At 58.3% G+C, this 14,397-nt stretch overlaps 1 protein-coding gene across 5 annotated transcripts in view; it reads left to right on the top strand.

Moving 5' to 3' along the window:
- The window catches only part of ACTN4 (actinin alpha 4), a 70,817-nt gene that overhangs the window by 42,514 nt on the left and 13,906 nt on the right, over positions 1 to 14,397 (top strand). For 3 of the 5 annotated variants that reach the window (XM_053905971.1, XM_053905973.1, XM_053905969.1), the window contains exons 2-9: positions 1,289 to 1,403; positions 1,661 to 1,780; positions 4,968 to 5,054; positions 6,090 to 6,177; positions 6,794 to 6,872; positions 8,069 to 8,150; positions 8,925 to 9,010; positions 13,326 to 13,418. In XM_053905971.1, the coding sequence (XP_053761946.1) occupies positions 1,289 to 1,403; positions 1,661 to 1,780; positions 4,968 to 5,054; positions 6,090 to 6,177; positions 6,794 to 6,872; positions 8,069 to 8,150; positions 8,925 to 9,010; positions 13,326 to 13,418 (750 nt within the window). Of the gene's footprint in view, positions 1 to 1,288; positions 1,404 to 1,660; positions 1,781 to 4,967; positions 5,055 to 6,089; positions 6,178 to 6,793; positions 6,873 to 8,068; positions 8,151 to 8,924; positions 9,011 to 10,241; positions 10,328 to 13,325; positions 13,419 to 14,397 lie in introns of all 5 variants that reach the window. The other 2 variants (XM_053905972.1, XM_053905970.1) reach the window with 1 other exon arrangement.

Here is a 14,397-nt window from a genome sequence, read left to right as displayed (position 1 = left end):
ACCGTTTGGGTTTGGAAGGAAACCTCACGCCCATCCTTGCTGCACGCGTGTTGATTAGGTGGCTCCTTTGTCTGGGAGGGGCCTAGTGTTGCGTCTGAATGAGCAGGAGTGGTGACAGTTGTCAAAACACATGGTGCTCCGCCAGAGGCTCCTTGGAAGCCCCTCGCCCCCCACGTGGCCTCTGCCTGCGCCTGGGCACGGAGCGTGTGCTCGTACGCTCCTGGCCCTCCGCCCACATCCATGCTGGCCACTGCAGATGGAGGCGGCAGGGCGGGGTGCGGGTTATGGGGGTTCTGTGAGAAACAGAAGCGTGGCATTTTTCCCAGACCCTGCCGTGGGAGGCTAATTGGGCCAGTTCCCCCAGAAGGTGTCTAGACGCGTCCACCTTTAACCGATGTGACGCGCTTCCCGGGGGCTGATGTCCGGTGACATGCCCGGCCAGCGGGGCCTGAGTGGCTGGCGCCCTGTGCTGGGTGTTCTGGAGTTGGGATTTGGGATTTGGGTTGCCGTTTGTGGCCCTCTGTACCCGAATGCATCCTTTCATGTCCCAGCGTCTGCGTGCCCTGTGTTTCAGACACTTCCTCGGATATGGCTGTCTAACTCTGGCGGGGGGTGCCTACCTCCACTTGCCTTCCAGCCTCCTTAAGCTCCCCTCAGGTTTGGAAGGGTGGGATGTGGAATGTCCTCCAAGGAATGGAGGCTTGCGCAGGGCTCAGAGGCTCTGTGCTCCCGGCCTTTTAGGGGAGGCGCTTGCTGCCAGGCCACCCAAAACTCCAAGGGAGACTGACTGGAAGGAAACCTTACATTTTCAGCAGGCTTTTCTTTTCCATCTGCTTTCCTGTCTCAGGTCATCTCTGTGCCGGCAAGGGCTCCTACCTGAGAGGCGAGGAAGCCAGCCCCGGCTGGGACCTGTGGTCTCATCTGCCTGCTCGGGTCGGGGGAGGTGGTGAAGGGCTCTGTGTGTCTGTCCCAAAGAATGTAAGAGCGGGGACCCTGTGTCTCGTTTCCACACCCGGGGTCTGGCGCTGGGTCACATTTGCATGACTGGGTTCTAGTCCATGCTGTGCCACTTATCATCCAGACAATCGTGCGGCGGGTCTGCTAACTACCCTGAGCCTCGCTTTCCTCAGATTGACTTGCCTGGGTTGCTTAAGGACCAGAAACAGTGTATAGGAAGGCCCCGTGGTGGCCACTGTTGTCCCAGGGTCAGGGTGGTGGCCCAGCCCTTTTGTTAGAAGGCCCCAACGGTCACACTGACCCTCCAGGTCTCTCTCTCGTGCTTCCCCAGACGTTCACAGCCTGGTGCAACTCCCACCTGAGGAAGGCTGGCACACAGATCGAGAACATCGACGAGGACTTTCGAGACGGGCTCAAGCTCATGCTCCTTCTGGAGGTCATTTCAGGTGAGGCTCCTGTGCAACGCAGCACACCCCACACCCGGAACAGGTGCCCTGTCCCACGTCCAGGGGACTCGGCCCACCCCAGCTGTCCCTAAGCTGCCGGGAAGAGACTGAGGCTTTGAACGACTGCACTGCAGCGCATCCAGGCGCCGGCCTGTGGGGGGAGGGCGGGCCAGAGTGCCATGGCGGCCAGTTCTGGAGGGCAGTAGGGACATTAAAGTTTCCCTTTCTCCCCCTCTTTCTCGGGGTGTGGCTCTCAGGTGAGCGGTTACCTAAGCCGGAGCGGGGCAAGATGAGAGTGCACAAAATCAACAATGTGAACAAAGCCCTAGACTTCATCGCCAGCAAAGGAGTCAAGCTGGTCTCCATCGGAGCAGAAGGTGAGCGGGGATGGGACAGCTCGGCCCCTGGCTTGCAGGCTCAGAGCCTCAACCTCCGTACTCCAAGCAGGAGCTGTGTGGGTGGCAGAGAGAGCACTTGGTGGGGTATAAAGCCCCAGTATATACCCCAGCAGTGACCACAGTGACTGTCCTCGATGTGATCGTTGGGTCCCCAAGCTCCTCCTCCCTTCCACCCACAGAATAATCTAACACTCGGGAATCCAGTGCCCCCAGTTATGCAGGGCAGGCCTCTCCTGCAGGGCAGGAATGACTTTGTCCTGGACCCTGGACACCCTCACTGGCCCTTGTGCTGGGCCTCAGAAACACTGACAGTCACATCACCTGGCGTCCCTGTGCCTGGAGCACCTTTGCCCTTTGGCCCTGCCTGGTATCTGGAGATCTCAGGGGAGAAGGACTTTCGAGGCCCGGTGTCAGGGCTCTGGGGTGGGGAGTGCAGGTCCAAAGGTCAGTAACCAGACTTTGCTGGCTGCAGGGCCTGAGGGAGTTTGGCCCCTGACTGGATACCCAGGACCCTCTGTGCCCCGTGGGGACACCCAATACTGCGATTCTTCGTTCTAGACCTTTCCACTAGAGCAACAACACGCTGCCCTCCGGCAGCCAGCTCGTCTCGAGCTCACAGGCGCTTTTGGAGACGAGGCGAGGCCTGATGGAGCCCAGAAGCTCCCTGTCAGCTTGCACTCACAGTTCAGCTCATTAGAGCAGGATTTCCTACACCCTGACATCCATGTTGTCCCAGCCTCTAAAAAACAAAGAAAACTAATTGCTGTTAATGACAGGGCTCTGAGAGGTTGGCCAAGACTTGAGGCCAGAGTGTGCGTACTGAGTTCCAAGGCTCTGCCCCGGCTGGGACCTCTCGGGGAGGGGTGCCAAGCGTCACATGCCACAGTTGAGGTGGTTGGTGTTTGTTTAAAAAAAAAGCAAAACCCCCAAAATCAGTCGGCCTTCAGATTTTCTGTCCTTGCATGGATCTTTCCTCCTGGCTCCACTCCAGCCTTCTGCTTCTCACAGCTGCACTTATTTTGCTCAAATGCTAGCCTGTAAATACAGAAGGGGTTAGAGGAGAGACCCGGTGGCATGCATCAGTCTTCATTTGGAGAAAAACTCCGTCTAGAAATGTTCTGCGTTCATGCCCAGATTGGTTCACTCCCAGTCCCTGTGACCGCTGGGCCCCGGGACAAAGCTGGAAAGCAGCTACTAGAGGTGCCCCGAGGGCTTCAGAATACCTGAGAGCCCCAGCCCCTGCCCTGCCTCCCATCGCCCTACCCTCCACATGGTCTGGGCCGTAGCCAAAACATGACTGTCTTGTGGGGGCACAGCTGTAGGTCCGGGAAGCATCTGGTGCATGTGTCATGAGAGAATCCGTCTTCCGCCTCGTGGGAGCTCTCTGAGCCCTCCATGATCAGCTTCCTTGTGCAGCCGGCTGGGTGTGGGAGCTCCAGCCGCCTGTCCAGACTGCGTGCATTCCCCTGCTGTGGAGTGCCTGGCACTTGGGAGGAACGCAGCATAGGTTTCCTGACTGGATATCTGCCCTTGCCCCAGGCTGGAGAGACTCTGCCTGGTTTCCCTGTATGGGGTTCTTAGCCCTGGGAAAGGGCCCGGCAGACATTGTGTCCTGCCGTCCTTCCCCTGCCTCTGGGCAGTGGACTGTGCTTGTTTTCTTATCCTGACACTCTCAAGACGAAAACCACCCTCTGCCATCAACCTGTGGCTTCTAGGGGGCGGAGGGAGGTTCTCCTCCGTTGTGGCTGATGGGCCCCACCCTTTCCTCTCGAGTGTGTCCTTGGGGAAGGCCTGGCCCTGTCCCCTGGGTGATCACTTTACCTCCTTTCCAAATCAAGCCCACCCTGGAGTTTTCTGTTCTCGAGGGTCTGTGGGCAAGGTCTCTCTTCCTGCACCTGCCGTGCTGAGACGTTGGAGGGTGGAAGGCGTTTAGAGGGCTGCAGAGGCACATCTGGCTGGCAGACTCAGGGATGAGGCCACTTGCACTTCTCTTACCCAGCAGTAGACACATGGCGCCCTGAGTGTCGCCAAGATGATTTTTCCGTAAGCTACTGAAGCTGAAGACCATGTGGTACAGACCTTTGAGGCAACTCCCAGAAGTTTGAGAGTAGTTGTTCGGTTAGTGAAGAAAGCATGTACCTTCCCGGCCGAGCCTGGGGGCCGCTCTCCCTGTCCTGCAGCATCCTGTCTTTCACAAGGGCCGAGGCCAGGTACTGAGGGGCGATCTCAAAGGCAGGCAGTGAACAAGTAAACCAGCACATACGTGGTTACAAATGATGGTTAGCATGTGAGGGGCAGAGCAGGGTGCCGGCGAGAGAGGGGCACTGGGCGGGCACCTTCAGATTGGTGGTTGGTGGGGGTTATTTCGGAGAGGTGACAGCAGAGGCTTAGGGGGTGGGAAGGACAGCCACCCGAGGAAAGGGTCAAGGGGTGCACTTCGTGGGTGGACAAAAGGCGTGAGGTCCTTCTAGCAAGAAAGCCTGGCTTGCCGAAAGGACACGGCCGGGGTGTGCCGGGCATCAAGGGGCAGGGTCACCCAGGGCAGGGTTTGTAAGTGGGATGTGAGAACATGGGCTTCATTTTAGATGTAGTCGGGCTTCGGGCAGGTGAGTGGCACAAATCTGATGCACCTTTTAAAGTGGGCACCCTGGCTGTTGTGTGGAGGTAGACTGCACGGGGCACGGAGGGGGAGGTGGTGTGTCGAGCTCTCGGGGGGAGACCACAGTGGCCTGGACAACGGTGGCAGCAGTGAGGTTGGAAGGAAGTGGGCAGACTGTCAACAGTAGCGCGGCACGCACCCGCCATGGGGAGACGCACCCTTGACGGCACGAGGGAGGTGCACACAGAGGGCCGGGAGTGCGGGCCCAGCGCCTGGGACACGTGTCAGGGAGGAGCGCTCTTTTGAGCTGGGCGAGACGACGGGCTGGCCGGGTGAGAACAGGCCTGTGTGGCGGACAACACGTGCATGGGGGCCCGCAGGTGCTGAGCATCAGAAGGCTTGGGGGACGGTGCTTCCCAGTGTCCGTGTAGCATCTCCCAGGGAGGGTGGCGGCCAGGCCTGGATGGCTCCCGTTGGACCATCGGAGCTAATCTCTACGTAGAGCCAGAAGGAGTCCCCTCTGGTTTCAGCAACCTTCTCACCCTCTGCCCCCTTCCGTGCATGCAGAGATTGTGGACGGCAACGCAAAGATGACCCTGGGAATGATCTGGACCATCATCCTCAGGTTCGCCATCCAGGACATCTCTGTGGAAGGTGAGAGCCTAAGGCCTGGCAAAGAACAGCCTCTTCTCCCTGTCCTGGTCCTGTCCAGGTTGGGGTGCGTTAGATGGTGATTTGGGGGTTTTGTCTTCATGCTTGAGGCTCTTCCGTGTTTCCCGGCATCACTCACGGGGCCTGGCCCCGAGCAAGAGTGGTTAGTGAGATCTGGCCCGGGCTGCGGGTGAAGGGTCCCCGGCCAGCCGCCCAGCTCTGGCATCCACCCAGAGCCCTCTGGCTCCCATGGTCTCCGTCTCAGCAGACCCTCACACGACCGTTGTCGAGTGGGCATGAATGTCCCCATTTTCCAGTCAAGGAATCTGAGTCGCAGAGCAGACCAGTGGCAGGGTCAGGCCTGGCCTGGTTTTTTTGCGTTAGCACCTACATGTTTCTGTTTGACACCCCCACCCTCAGACCTTTGCCTCCGTGAACCTGGGGCCAGTCCCTCCAAGCACATGTGTGTGCCATGGTGTGAGCACAGTCATCCCGGCCAGCTTGGGGAGCGGGTTCCCGCAAAGGCCGCAGCGGTGACCCTGCACTCCGCGCTCCCGGAGCCGCCCACGGGGAGCAGATAGATGCCCTGGACCCCTCCCTCACCACTTCCCTGAAGCCGCCGCCACATCCGGGAGACCCCGGGTGTGCAAGGCCCAGCGCTCAGGCCCCTTGGCTGGTTCTTCACCGTTCAGAAGAGTCCAAGGCCAGCATCAGGGGCTTGTTTGGCAGTGTGTTCTGGAGGGTAAAGGGACGGGCTTTGCGGGCAGAGACGTGGCGCGGCGTCCGGCCCTGGCCTGTCCTGTCACTACCACTTCCTGGGGTGACCCCGGGCAAGTGACTTCTCCGGGCTCGGTGTGCAGGCCAGCGGTTGGGATCAGCAGAGGTCTGCCGGGTGTCTGGAACACGAGGGCCTCTTCCTGCTGGCCCTGCTGCTCTTCCGTCCGACTCCTGTGCCTGGGCTGAAAGTCTCGTTCGACGGGGCCGGGTTGTGGGGATGGGGTTTTGAGCCCGTGCTCACCATCCTTGTGCGTTCTGCAGAGACCTCCGCCAAGGAAGGGCTGCTTCTCTGGTGCCAGAGGAAGACGGCCCCATACAAGAACGTCAACGTGCAGAACTTCCACATCAGGTGAGTGCCCGGCCAGAGCACCCCAGCCCACCGCCTTCCCTCATCCCGCCCCAGGATGGAGTCCCGTCCTCCCATTTGGCCCTCTTTCCCTTTCCCTGGTTCTGTCCCACGGGTTGGGGCGCACGCACTGGTCTCCCACGGTGGGCTGTTGCCCTCCACTGTAGGCCCATCCCGTTCGGCGGGGTTTGCACGTACAGGGCTCAGCAGGTCATGGCCATCCCAGAGGCCAGCACTCACTCATAAAGTACTAGCCACGGGTCAGGCGCCGGGCTAAGCGTTTACGTGTATTCGCTCATTCAGTCCTCATAACAACCCAGCGAAGCGTAGCCACTCTTACTGCCCCGTCTTACAGACATGGAAACTGAGGGAGTAGGAGATTATGGGGCTTGCCCAAGGTCACACTGACGGTAAGTGCCAGAGGCGGGATCTCACCCCAGACCAGCTGGCTCTAGCAGTCATGCTCATGGCCACTCTGCCAGACGGTCTCCTTGCAGTGCCCGGCGCACGCACTCCCTCAGTAAATGGGAATTAATTGTTCCTATGGGTGCCCCAGGCTGTCAGCACTTACGTCATGGGGAGAGGGCCCTCCTTTTAACCTTTGTCTTTCCATCCCCAGCTGGAAGGATGGCCTTGCCTTCAATGCGCTGATCCACCGACACAGACCCGAGCTGATCGAGTATGACAAGCTGAGAAAGGTTTGCCTCTTGCACATCCCTCAGTGACCCAGAGATCCACAGAGTCTGACCCTGACTCTGGGTCACCTCTTCCACGCCCGTCTATTGCTGGCATCCGAAGGTGGATTCTGTGCTCACATGGGCAGGCTAGGAGAGCCTTGTGCCAGCTGTCACCAGGCCCCAGGCTTGGTGGCTGATTCTTACCTCCCTTGCTCCCCTTGGGGACTATCCCCTTCTCCCCTTATGGGCATTGTGACTGCCCACGGTTATTTTGGGGCCTGGCCGGCCGTGCCTTCTGGGTCCCCTTCCTTAACCTTTTAGACTCTAGAAGCATTTCCTCTCTGCCTAGTGGAGAAAAGGGCTGAAGAATTCCAAGCCATCACTACCAGCAGGTGTTTCCCATACAGGTTCCCATTCTCGTTTGCCTTTACAAAGCTTGTGAGCCTGTAAAACCAAGGTCCTGCCCTCTAGGAGCTCCCAGCCAGTGGAGAAGGTGGGATAGTGTGTCCAGAGCAAACCAGCCCCATGAGGCCATGCACATGTGCTCAGGCTGAATGAGGGTGGGAAGTGGGTAGGGCCAGAGAGGTACTGCAGAGGAAGGAGGCCATGGTGAGCTGGCATGGTCCAGGAAGGGCCTCTGGAGGAGGAGGCAGCCTAGAGCCAAGGGGAGGGCATTCCCAGTGGGGGAAGCACGAGCCTGCACTTGACCTGTTCAAGCTCCTCTGAGGAATCGAATTGGGCTCTAGCTGAACATCAACTAAGGCACATGAGCGAGGGTCTTTAATCCTAGGAACAGTGGGGAGACCGTGTGAAGGCTGGACCATGGGAGCTCTCGGCTTACCCCTGACCTGTCGCCCCCCCCCCCAGTGTTCTCTCAGGTCTGGACCACACTTTCTGGGTTTCAGGACAAAGGTCTCAATCTGGGGGCCGGAGGGCTGGAAGTTGTGAGAAAAGAGCACACCTGCATTTTCTCTGGGGGAAAGGTCCACGCTTTTTCCCACAAAGATTCCCAGACGCGTTCCTTTGAGGATTGACTGTATGTGGGTGCCCTCCTCCCCAATCCCCATAGCAGCGCAGGGGGCCGAGAAGTGCCTAAAGAAGCCTTTCTAGTCCTGCCCCTTTCCAGGATGCCTCCCTTCCAGGCCTGCCTCGTTCTGTGCTTCTGCACCCTGCCCCTGACAAAGTCCTTCCTCCCTCCTTCACCTCCCTCCTCCCAGGATGACCCTGTCACCAACCTGAACAATGCCTTTGAAGTGGCCGAGAAATATCTAGACATCCCCAAGATGTTGGATGCAGAGGGTAAGTACATCCCTTTTGTTCAGTCACCACCCTGTTCTGCGGGCATGTGTTGCGGTAACTTCAAGGAGCTGGCGGTGCCAGTGAGAAGGGCTGGATGAATCTGGGTGAACCGGGGACAGTGGTGCCGCCTGGGAGCCAGAGAGGGAGCAGTCTGAGCAGACCAGTCAGGCTCAGGGATGGGGAAGCAGGGGAAGGAGGAGCCGGAAGATGACTGGTTGTGGGGCCCACGTCTCAGAACAGGACCCGCGTGTCCTGCTGGAGCCCTGTCGGAGTCCTGCCCCTCTCGTGGGATGGGCAAGCCAGGTGGCCAGGGAGGGGCTGGCTCCTGCAGACATCCAAGGCCACTGTCTTCCCTGCTTGCCCCCGGCGTGGAGTCTGGAGTCCATCAAAGCGGAGTGTTTGTTTTTCCTTTCCGGCTTTGCTCCGTTTCCCAGCCGTGCACCACCCCCAGCCAGGACCCATGTCTCTGGCCTCTGGTGGCCCTGGGGGTTGACTGTCCAGCAGCCCCTTGAGGCCACTCTCAAAGAGAGGAAGTGGCCTCATTTTAATCCAGTTCCCACAGCCTTGGCCTTCCTAGAGACCACAGGGAATGGAAGGGCTGAGGGTATGGACAAGTCTCCTGGAGTCACTGGGGGTCACTGAATCCATTCTGAGGGTCCTTCTCCTGGGATGCCTGTGGCCTTAGGAGACTTTGGATCCCAGTGAGTGACCACCTCTCCCCCGCCCCCCGCCCGCCCCTACTTGGGCAGTTTAACCCTTGTCGTTCACTTACAGACATCGTGAACACGGCCCGGCCCGACGAGAAGGCCATAATGACCTATGTGTCCAGCTTCTACCATGCCTTTTCGGGAGCGCAGAAGGTACCGGGCAGGGCCAGGCAGGCCCACCTCGCCGCCACTGCCCAATGCCGCCGCTGCCTCTCGCCTCCCACGCTCACCTCATTTCTCTTGCAGACGGCAGTGGCCTCTCTCCGACTGGAAGCCATCCCCCCCGACTCCAGGCGTCACTGCCCGTGTAGTCTTTGCTCACAGTATCTATTGAGTGCCTGACCTGCGCCAGGCTATTCCAGGCACTGAGGATACAGTAGTGACTGAGTCAGGCAGGATCCCTGCTCTCATGGAGCTTACATTCCAGTGGGCATGACCGACAACAGACATGTCCACAGATAAAAAGTCATTTCACATGGTGATAAGCACAGTAGAGCACGTAGGGCAGGATGGTGGGATAGAGATGTCTGTGGGGCTGCTTCAGCTGGGGGCCCTGACAGGAGGCTTCTGCTGGGTGACGTGGGCAGCCACTTGGAGTGATGAGCAGGTGCTGCCGGATGAAGATCAGCAGGAAAAGCATTCCAAGCAGAGGGTAGAGCAAGTGCAAAGGCCCTGAGGCAGAAATGAGCTTGGCTTATTCGGGGAAGAGTGGAGAGGGAAGAAATGAGGTTGGAGATAATAACAGTGCCATGGTGTGTAGAATCACCATAGTCTGAGATCCGGAGTTCATTCTGAGGGCCCTAGAAGACCGTTTGGTGGCCTGTTCTGGGGTGGTAGATAGTTAATGTAAGATGTGATCTTACTGATGTTTCCAGAAAGATCAGTTAGCTTTTGACTCTTCTAGCCCTAAACCAGTCTTTTTTTTTTTTTTTTTTTTAATTCATTACTAGAGAGAAAGAGAGAGAACAAGCAAATGAGGGAGCGGCAGAGAGGGAGAGGGAGAGTCCCAAGCAGCCTCTGCACTGTCAGTGTGCAGAGCCCAACGCGGGGCTCGAACTCACGAACCATAAGATCGTGACCTGAGCCGAAATCAAGAGTCGGATGCTTAACCGACTGAGCTACCCAGACGCCCCTTCCTTTGCCAGTAGCTAGTGTCACAAACCCAGGTCTGGTTAGAAAAGGACTCCAGCTATTCAGACTTCCCTCTTTCCCGCTACGAAACCTCAGCGGTACGTGCCCACACAGCCGGAGCCGGGGTTTGGCTTCCAGTCCAGAGCAAGCGCTATTCCTCCCGCATGAGCCTAGGGTCCGGCCCCGGCCGCCCTCCCTGCATCTTTCACTCTCTCCTGCCTCTCTCTCTCTCTTTCTCTCTCTCTCTGCGCAGATATTGTAGGCACTCTGAGGCCAGATGAGAAAGCCATCATGACTTACGTGTCCTGCTTCTACCACGCTTTCTCGGGGGCTCAAAAGGTGAGCTGGGGCGGGAGCACCCCTCGCTGCTGTGCCTGCAGACTTGCCCTCGCTGTCCCCCGCATGTCCCCACCACCCACTTGTGGTTGGAGCCCCAGCATGGGGACTGACCTGGGTCGGGTTCTCGTGACTGTGGGCCTCTGGTTCCACCACTGAGCCGGCAGTCCAGTGCGGCCACGGCACCGATATTCTCTCCGTGAATACGTTCCCCCCCTCCCCTGCCAGGAGGGTGGTGGCGTCCCAGCGGCTCTGGGCGGTCGAATCCCAGCAGAGCTGCAGTGCGGGCACTCGGTTGCCCTGCCCTCTCCGTGATCCACACCCGGCCGCTTGCCCGCCGCACTGGCACCTCACTGGGGCTCCTTCCCTCCCAAATGCCCCAGGAAAGGCTTGGCATGAGCAGGTTAGACTCTCATCTCAGCCTGTACCTGCCCACCCAGTTTGCCAGGCCCCTGTCCCTGGTGGCCCCGCTGACAGGAGCGGAGCATCAGAAGTGTCTGTTCCCAGCAGTGGCTGTCCGCTTCCATGGGAGAGAGGCCTGCTTGGAGGCCTATGCACCTGTGTGCCCTCCCCTTGCCTCCTGGTCTCTGGTCTTGGGCAGTAGTATCCTCCCAGTGACTTGATTTTTGTGTCACCGATTAGAAACAGGCAGGGAAGAGGAGAAATTAGCTCTTGTTTCTTGAACACTTACTACGTGCTGGCAGTCCTCCAAGGACTCTGCACCTACAGGTTCTGGGACAGTCCTGCACACACCCCCGGGGCGTGGGTGCCAGTATCTTCACTTAAAAGGGGAGGAGGCTGAAGTTCAGAGAGGTCACAGGGCAGCGGCTGCACCTGCTATTGCCTGTGGACCCTGCTCTGCCACCTCTTGGCAGTGTGACCTTGGATGGGTCACTTCCTCAGTTTCCCCATCTGTAGGAGGGTGAAATGAGTTCATGTAGGCACGGGGTGATTTAAAACAGCGCTGAGCCCCGTAAGTGCTCAGTAAATCATCGGGTGGCTGGAACAGCCTCGCAGGGCCCGCCCGTGCCCACCGTGGTCCTTCCAGCCCCGTGGCCAGAAACAGCTTCTCGTAGCCTCTCACCACCTACCCAGCGTGTGACTGCAGCTCCTGTTTGGCGTGTTCTGCTGGAGGGCAGAGGAGGGGGGTGGGGGCGGGCAGCCACGGAAGATTCCAGGACTCAGACCCTGACTGACAGCACGTTTGCCACTGGACTGGCCGCTCTGCAGGCCCAAGCCAGCCTCGGCCCACCACATCCCCCCTGTCTGCCCAGACTGCCCTCCTGTGCTTAGAGCCGAGCTCCGCTGTGGTTGGGGCTGGGCAGCCTTGAGGGATTTGTGGGAGTGGATACTGGCAGGAAAGCTCAGGCCAGAGCACTGGGCGTTTTTGAGGCAGCTGGGCCCCTCTTATGCGAGAAGCTGTTGGGAGCTGCCCGTTCACCAAGGGACGTGCCGCCTCCAGGCTTCTCCAGCGCCGAGTCTGGCTTCCTCCGGCCTGTGTTTACGTCTCAAGACAGCCTTGTGATGCTTTTATTATTGCTTCTTGTCCTCGGGGACTCCATCCTGTCTCTTAAAAGAGTGCTCTCTGGCATTTGTTTTGTTTTATAAATACAAGGTGAACCCCAGGCCTGGCACCAAGCATGCCTGTTCCCTCCTGATAGTTTATTTCTGGTCAGTAAGCATTTACTCCTTATTCCCTTGTTCACTCACTCATTCATCAACTCTGAGTACCTAAAACATACCAAGCCCTGAGCTGGGTGCCAGGAATTCATCTGTGAAGCAGAGCACCGCTGACTAGCAGCTCCTGCCTTCGTGGGTCTGCCCGGCACGGTGGGTCTGAACATGGGGTGCCCGTTGTGTCTCCGAGCCAGCGGTCAGGGACTGACCTCTGGGACTCCCCCCACAAGCTGTGACCTTAGCTTCTGCTTCCTGCACTCACCGGGGCTGGATGTTCATTGGCTGAGGCCCCTGTGCACCTCATCTCTGAGGAGCAGTGCCTGGGGCTGCTGCTGTGTGTCCTGCGGCGTGACTCACGGTGTGTGCCCGTGTGCGCACACACCAATCTCCGCTGGCCCCCGCTCACCTCCCCACTGGTCCCAGAAGCAGTGTGTGGATGGGAGAGGCTGGGCGTCGGTGCCTGCCGCTCGCGGGTCTGGAGCCATCCCCAAGCCTCTCTGTTTTCCTTCCCCGCCACTCTGTAGACCCTCCTCACTATTTCTGTTCCTGTTCTGTTGCCGTTTCAACTTCTCCTCTTGGACCCTTTCTGTGCTTCTTGAAAGGTACCTGGTCTCTCCTCTCCCCGTGTGGCGCCCCCCCTTGCTCTCCTTCTTCTCTACTCCTTGCATTCCCTCCCCCCGCCCAAAAGCAGGACGAGGGAGGACGTTGTCCTGTAGTTCTGAGCAGAGACTGGTCAGTCTCCACCACTCCCTGCCCTCTGAAGCGTGGCTCCCTTCTGCCCCCAGGATTGTGACTTCTGCCCAATGAGCCATCAACACCCACCTCCGAGGGGGGAATTAGGAAAGGGACACGTGTGCTTTGCCTGTGCACTGACCACGGACTTCTCTGGAGGGCACCATGCAGCTATCCAGTGCTTGGCCTTTCTGCCATGGACCTTCCCACCCAGGGCGAGACTCCAGGGCCAGGCCTAGCTAAGGTCCCCTCCGACACACAAGCCTTACCCAGCCTTCCTCCCTGAGGACCTGTTTATCCACTTCCCCGTAGTGGGAGGGCTTTCCGGCCCTCCGCACCTCCAGGGTCCAGGCTGAGGGGCCCAGCTGTCCAGGGAGGGGGTGGTGCCTTAGCAGTAGGGTATGGGGACTCCGCCGGAGCCCTTCAGGACACGGCTGCTCAGGGTGCTGTCTTGCTGGAGCTGTGCTTCTCTCCTTCCTTCCTTGGGGAGTGCTGTGGGCTGTGGATGAGCCAGCTTCCAGGGGATGAGCCCATCAGGAGGGAGGGTCACCAGCCCTCAGGCGGCCCTGACTGTGGTCTTCCTCTGCCCCAGGCGGAGACTGCTGCCAACCGGATCTGCAAGGTGCTGGCCGTGAACCAGGAGAATGAGCACCTCATGGAAGATTATGAGAGGCTGGCCAGCGACGTAAGTGCCACTCCTCCTGCCCCTGGTGGCCCCACTAGAGCAGAAGGATTGGGTCGCCTCTCGTTACCCTTGGCCGCAGGTCATGTGAAGCTTGCAGAGGGGCGAGCAGGTATGGCAGTGACACTTTCTAGATGAAGCCGGTATGTGACCTTCCAGGCTAGTTTCACAAGGCCTAAGGGTCAGGCTGGCGTGTCACCTTGCTCCCTGGCTCCCTCCGTCTTGAGCTTGGGTTCTTACAGAGGTACTCAAGGAGAGTTCTTGAACACCCCACCAGACACGGTGACAGGACTGGAGCTTGTCGTGGCGGGCCCTGTGCTCTCCACAACCGCCCTGGGAGGAGGGAACTCCTGTTACCCCCTTCTCCAAGCGGAGAAACAGACCCAGAGAGGCTCAGGCACCAGGCATGTGGCTGGTGCAGTAGAGAGCCAGGGTTTGAACCCAGGCAGTCCCACTCCAGAGCCTGAACCCACAAAGTCAGCTGGGAATGTGGGTGTTTAGTAATTGTCTTCTGGATTCCCTCCTGTGTGTTGAAAATTTCCATATTAAAAAAACAAAAACATTGAAGCTCCCCGAGAGCCATAGTTTGACTGCTCTTCCAGACTAGTGGTTCCCAGACTTTGAAGTTTCATGGATCAGGAATATTTGGAAAAGTATTTGACAGCCAAACTCTAGTGACCAGCTTTTTGTTTTGCCAAGTTAAGGGTATTTTTAAAAGAAAAGGCTAACCAAGGTGCCTGATTGGCTCACTTGGTGGAGTGTGCAACTCTTGATCTTGGGGTTGTGATTCGAGCTCCACGTTGGGTATACAGATTACTTTAAAAAAAAAAATTAAAAAGAAAGAGCTACCATTTGTTACCACCATCCATTCTATCACCAAGAAAAAGTTTGAAGGTTATATCTTGGGATCCCATCCCTTCCTAAGAAAGGGCATTTGGCTCCTTGCATCAAGATATAAAGACACATAGATACCTTTTTCCTT

The sequence above is a fragment of the Panthera pardus genome, unplaced genomic scaffold, assembly GCF_024362965.1.
Source record: "Panthera pardus isolate Hobbes unplaced genomic scaffold, ASM2436296v1 HiC_scaffold_18, whole genome shotgun sequence".
Classification (NCBI taxonomy): domain Eukaryota; kingdom Metazoa; phylum Chordata; class Mammalia; order Carnivora; family Felidae; genus Panthera; species Panthera pardus.
Note: the sequence above shows the minus strand (reverse complement) of the source record. Positions and strands in the feature narration are given on the sequence as shown.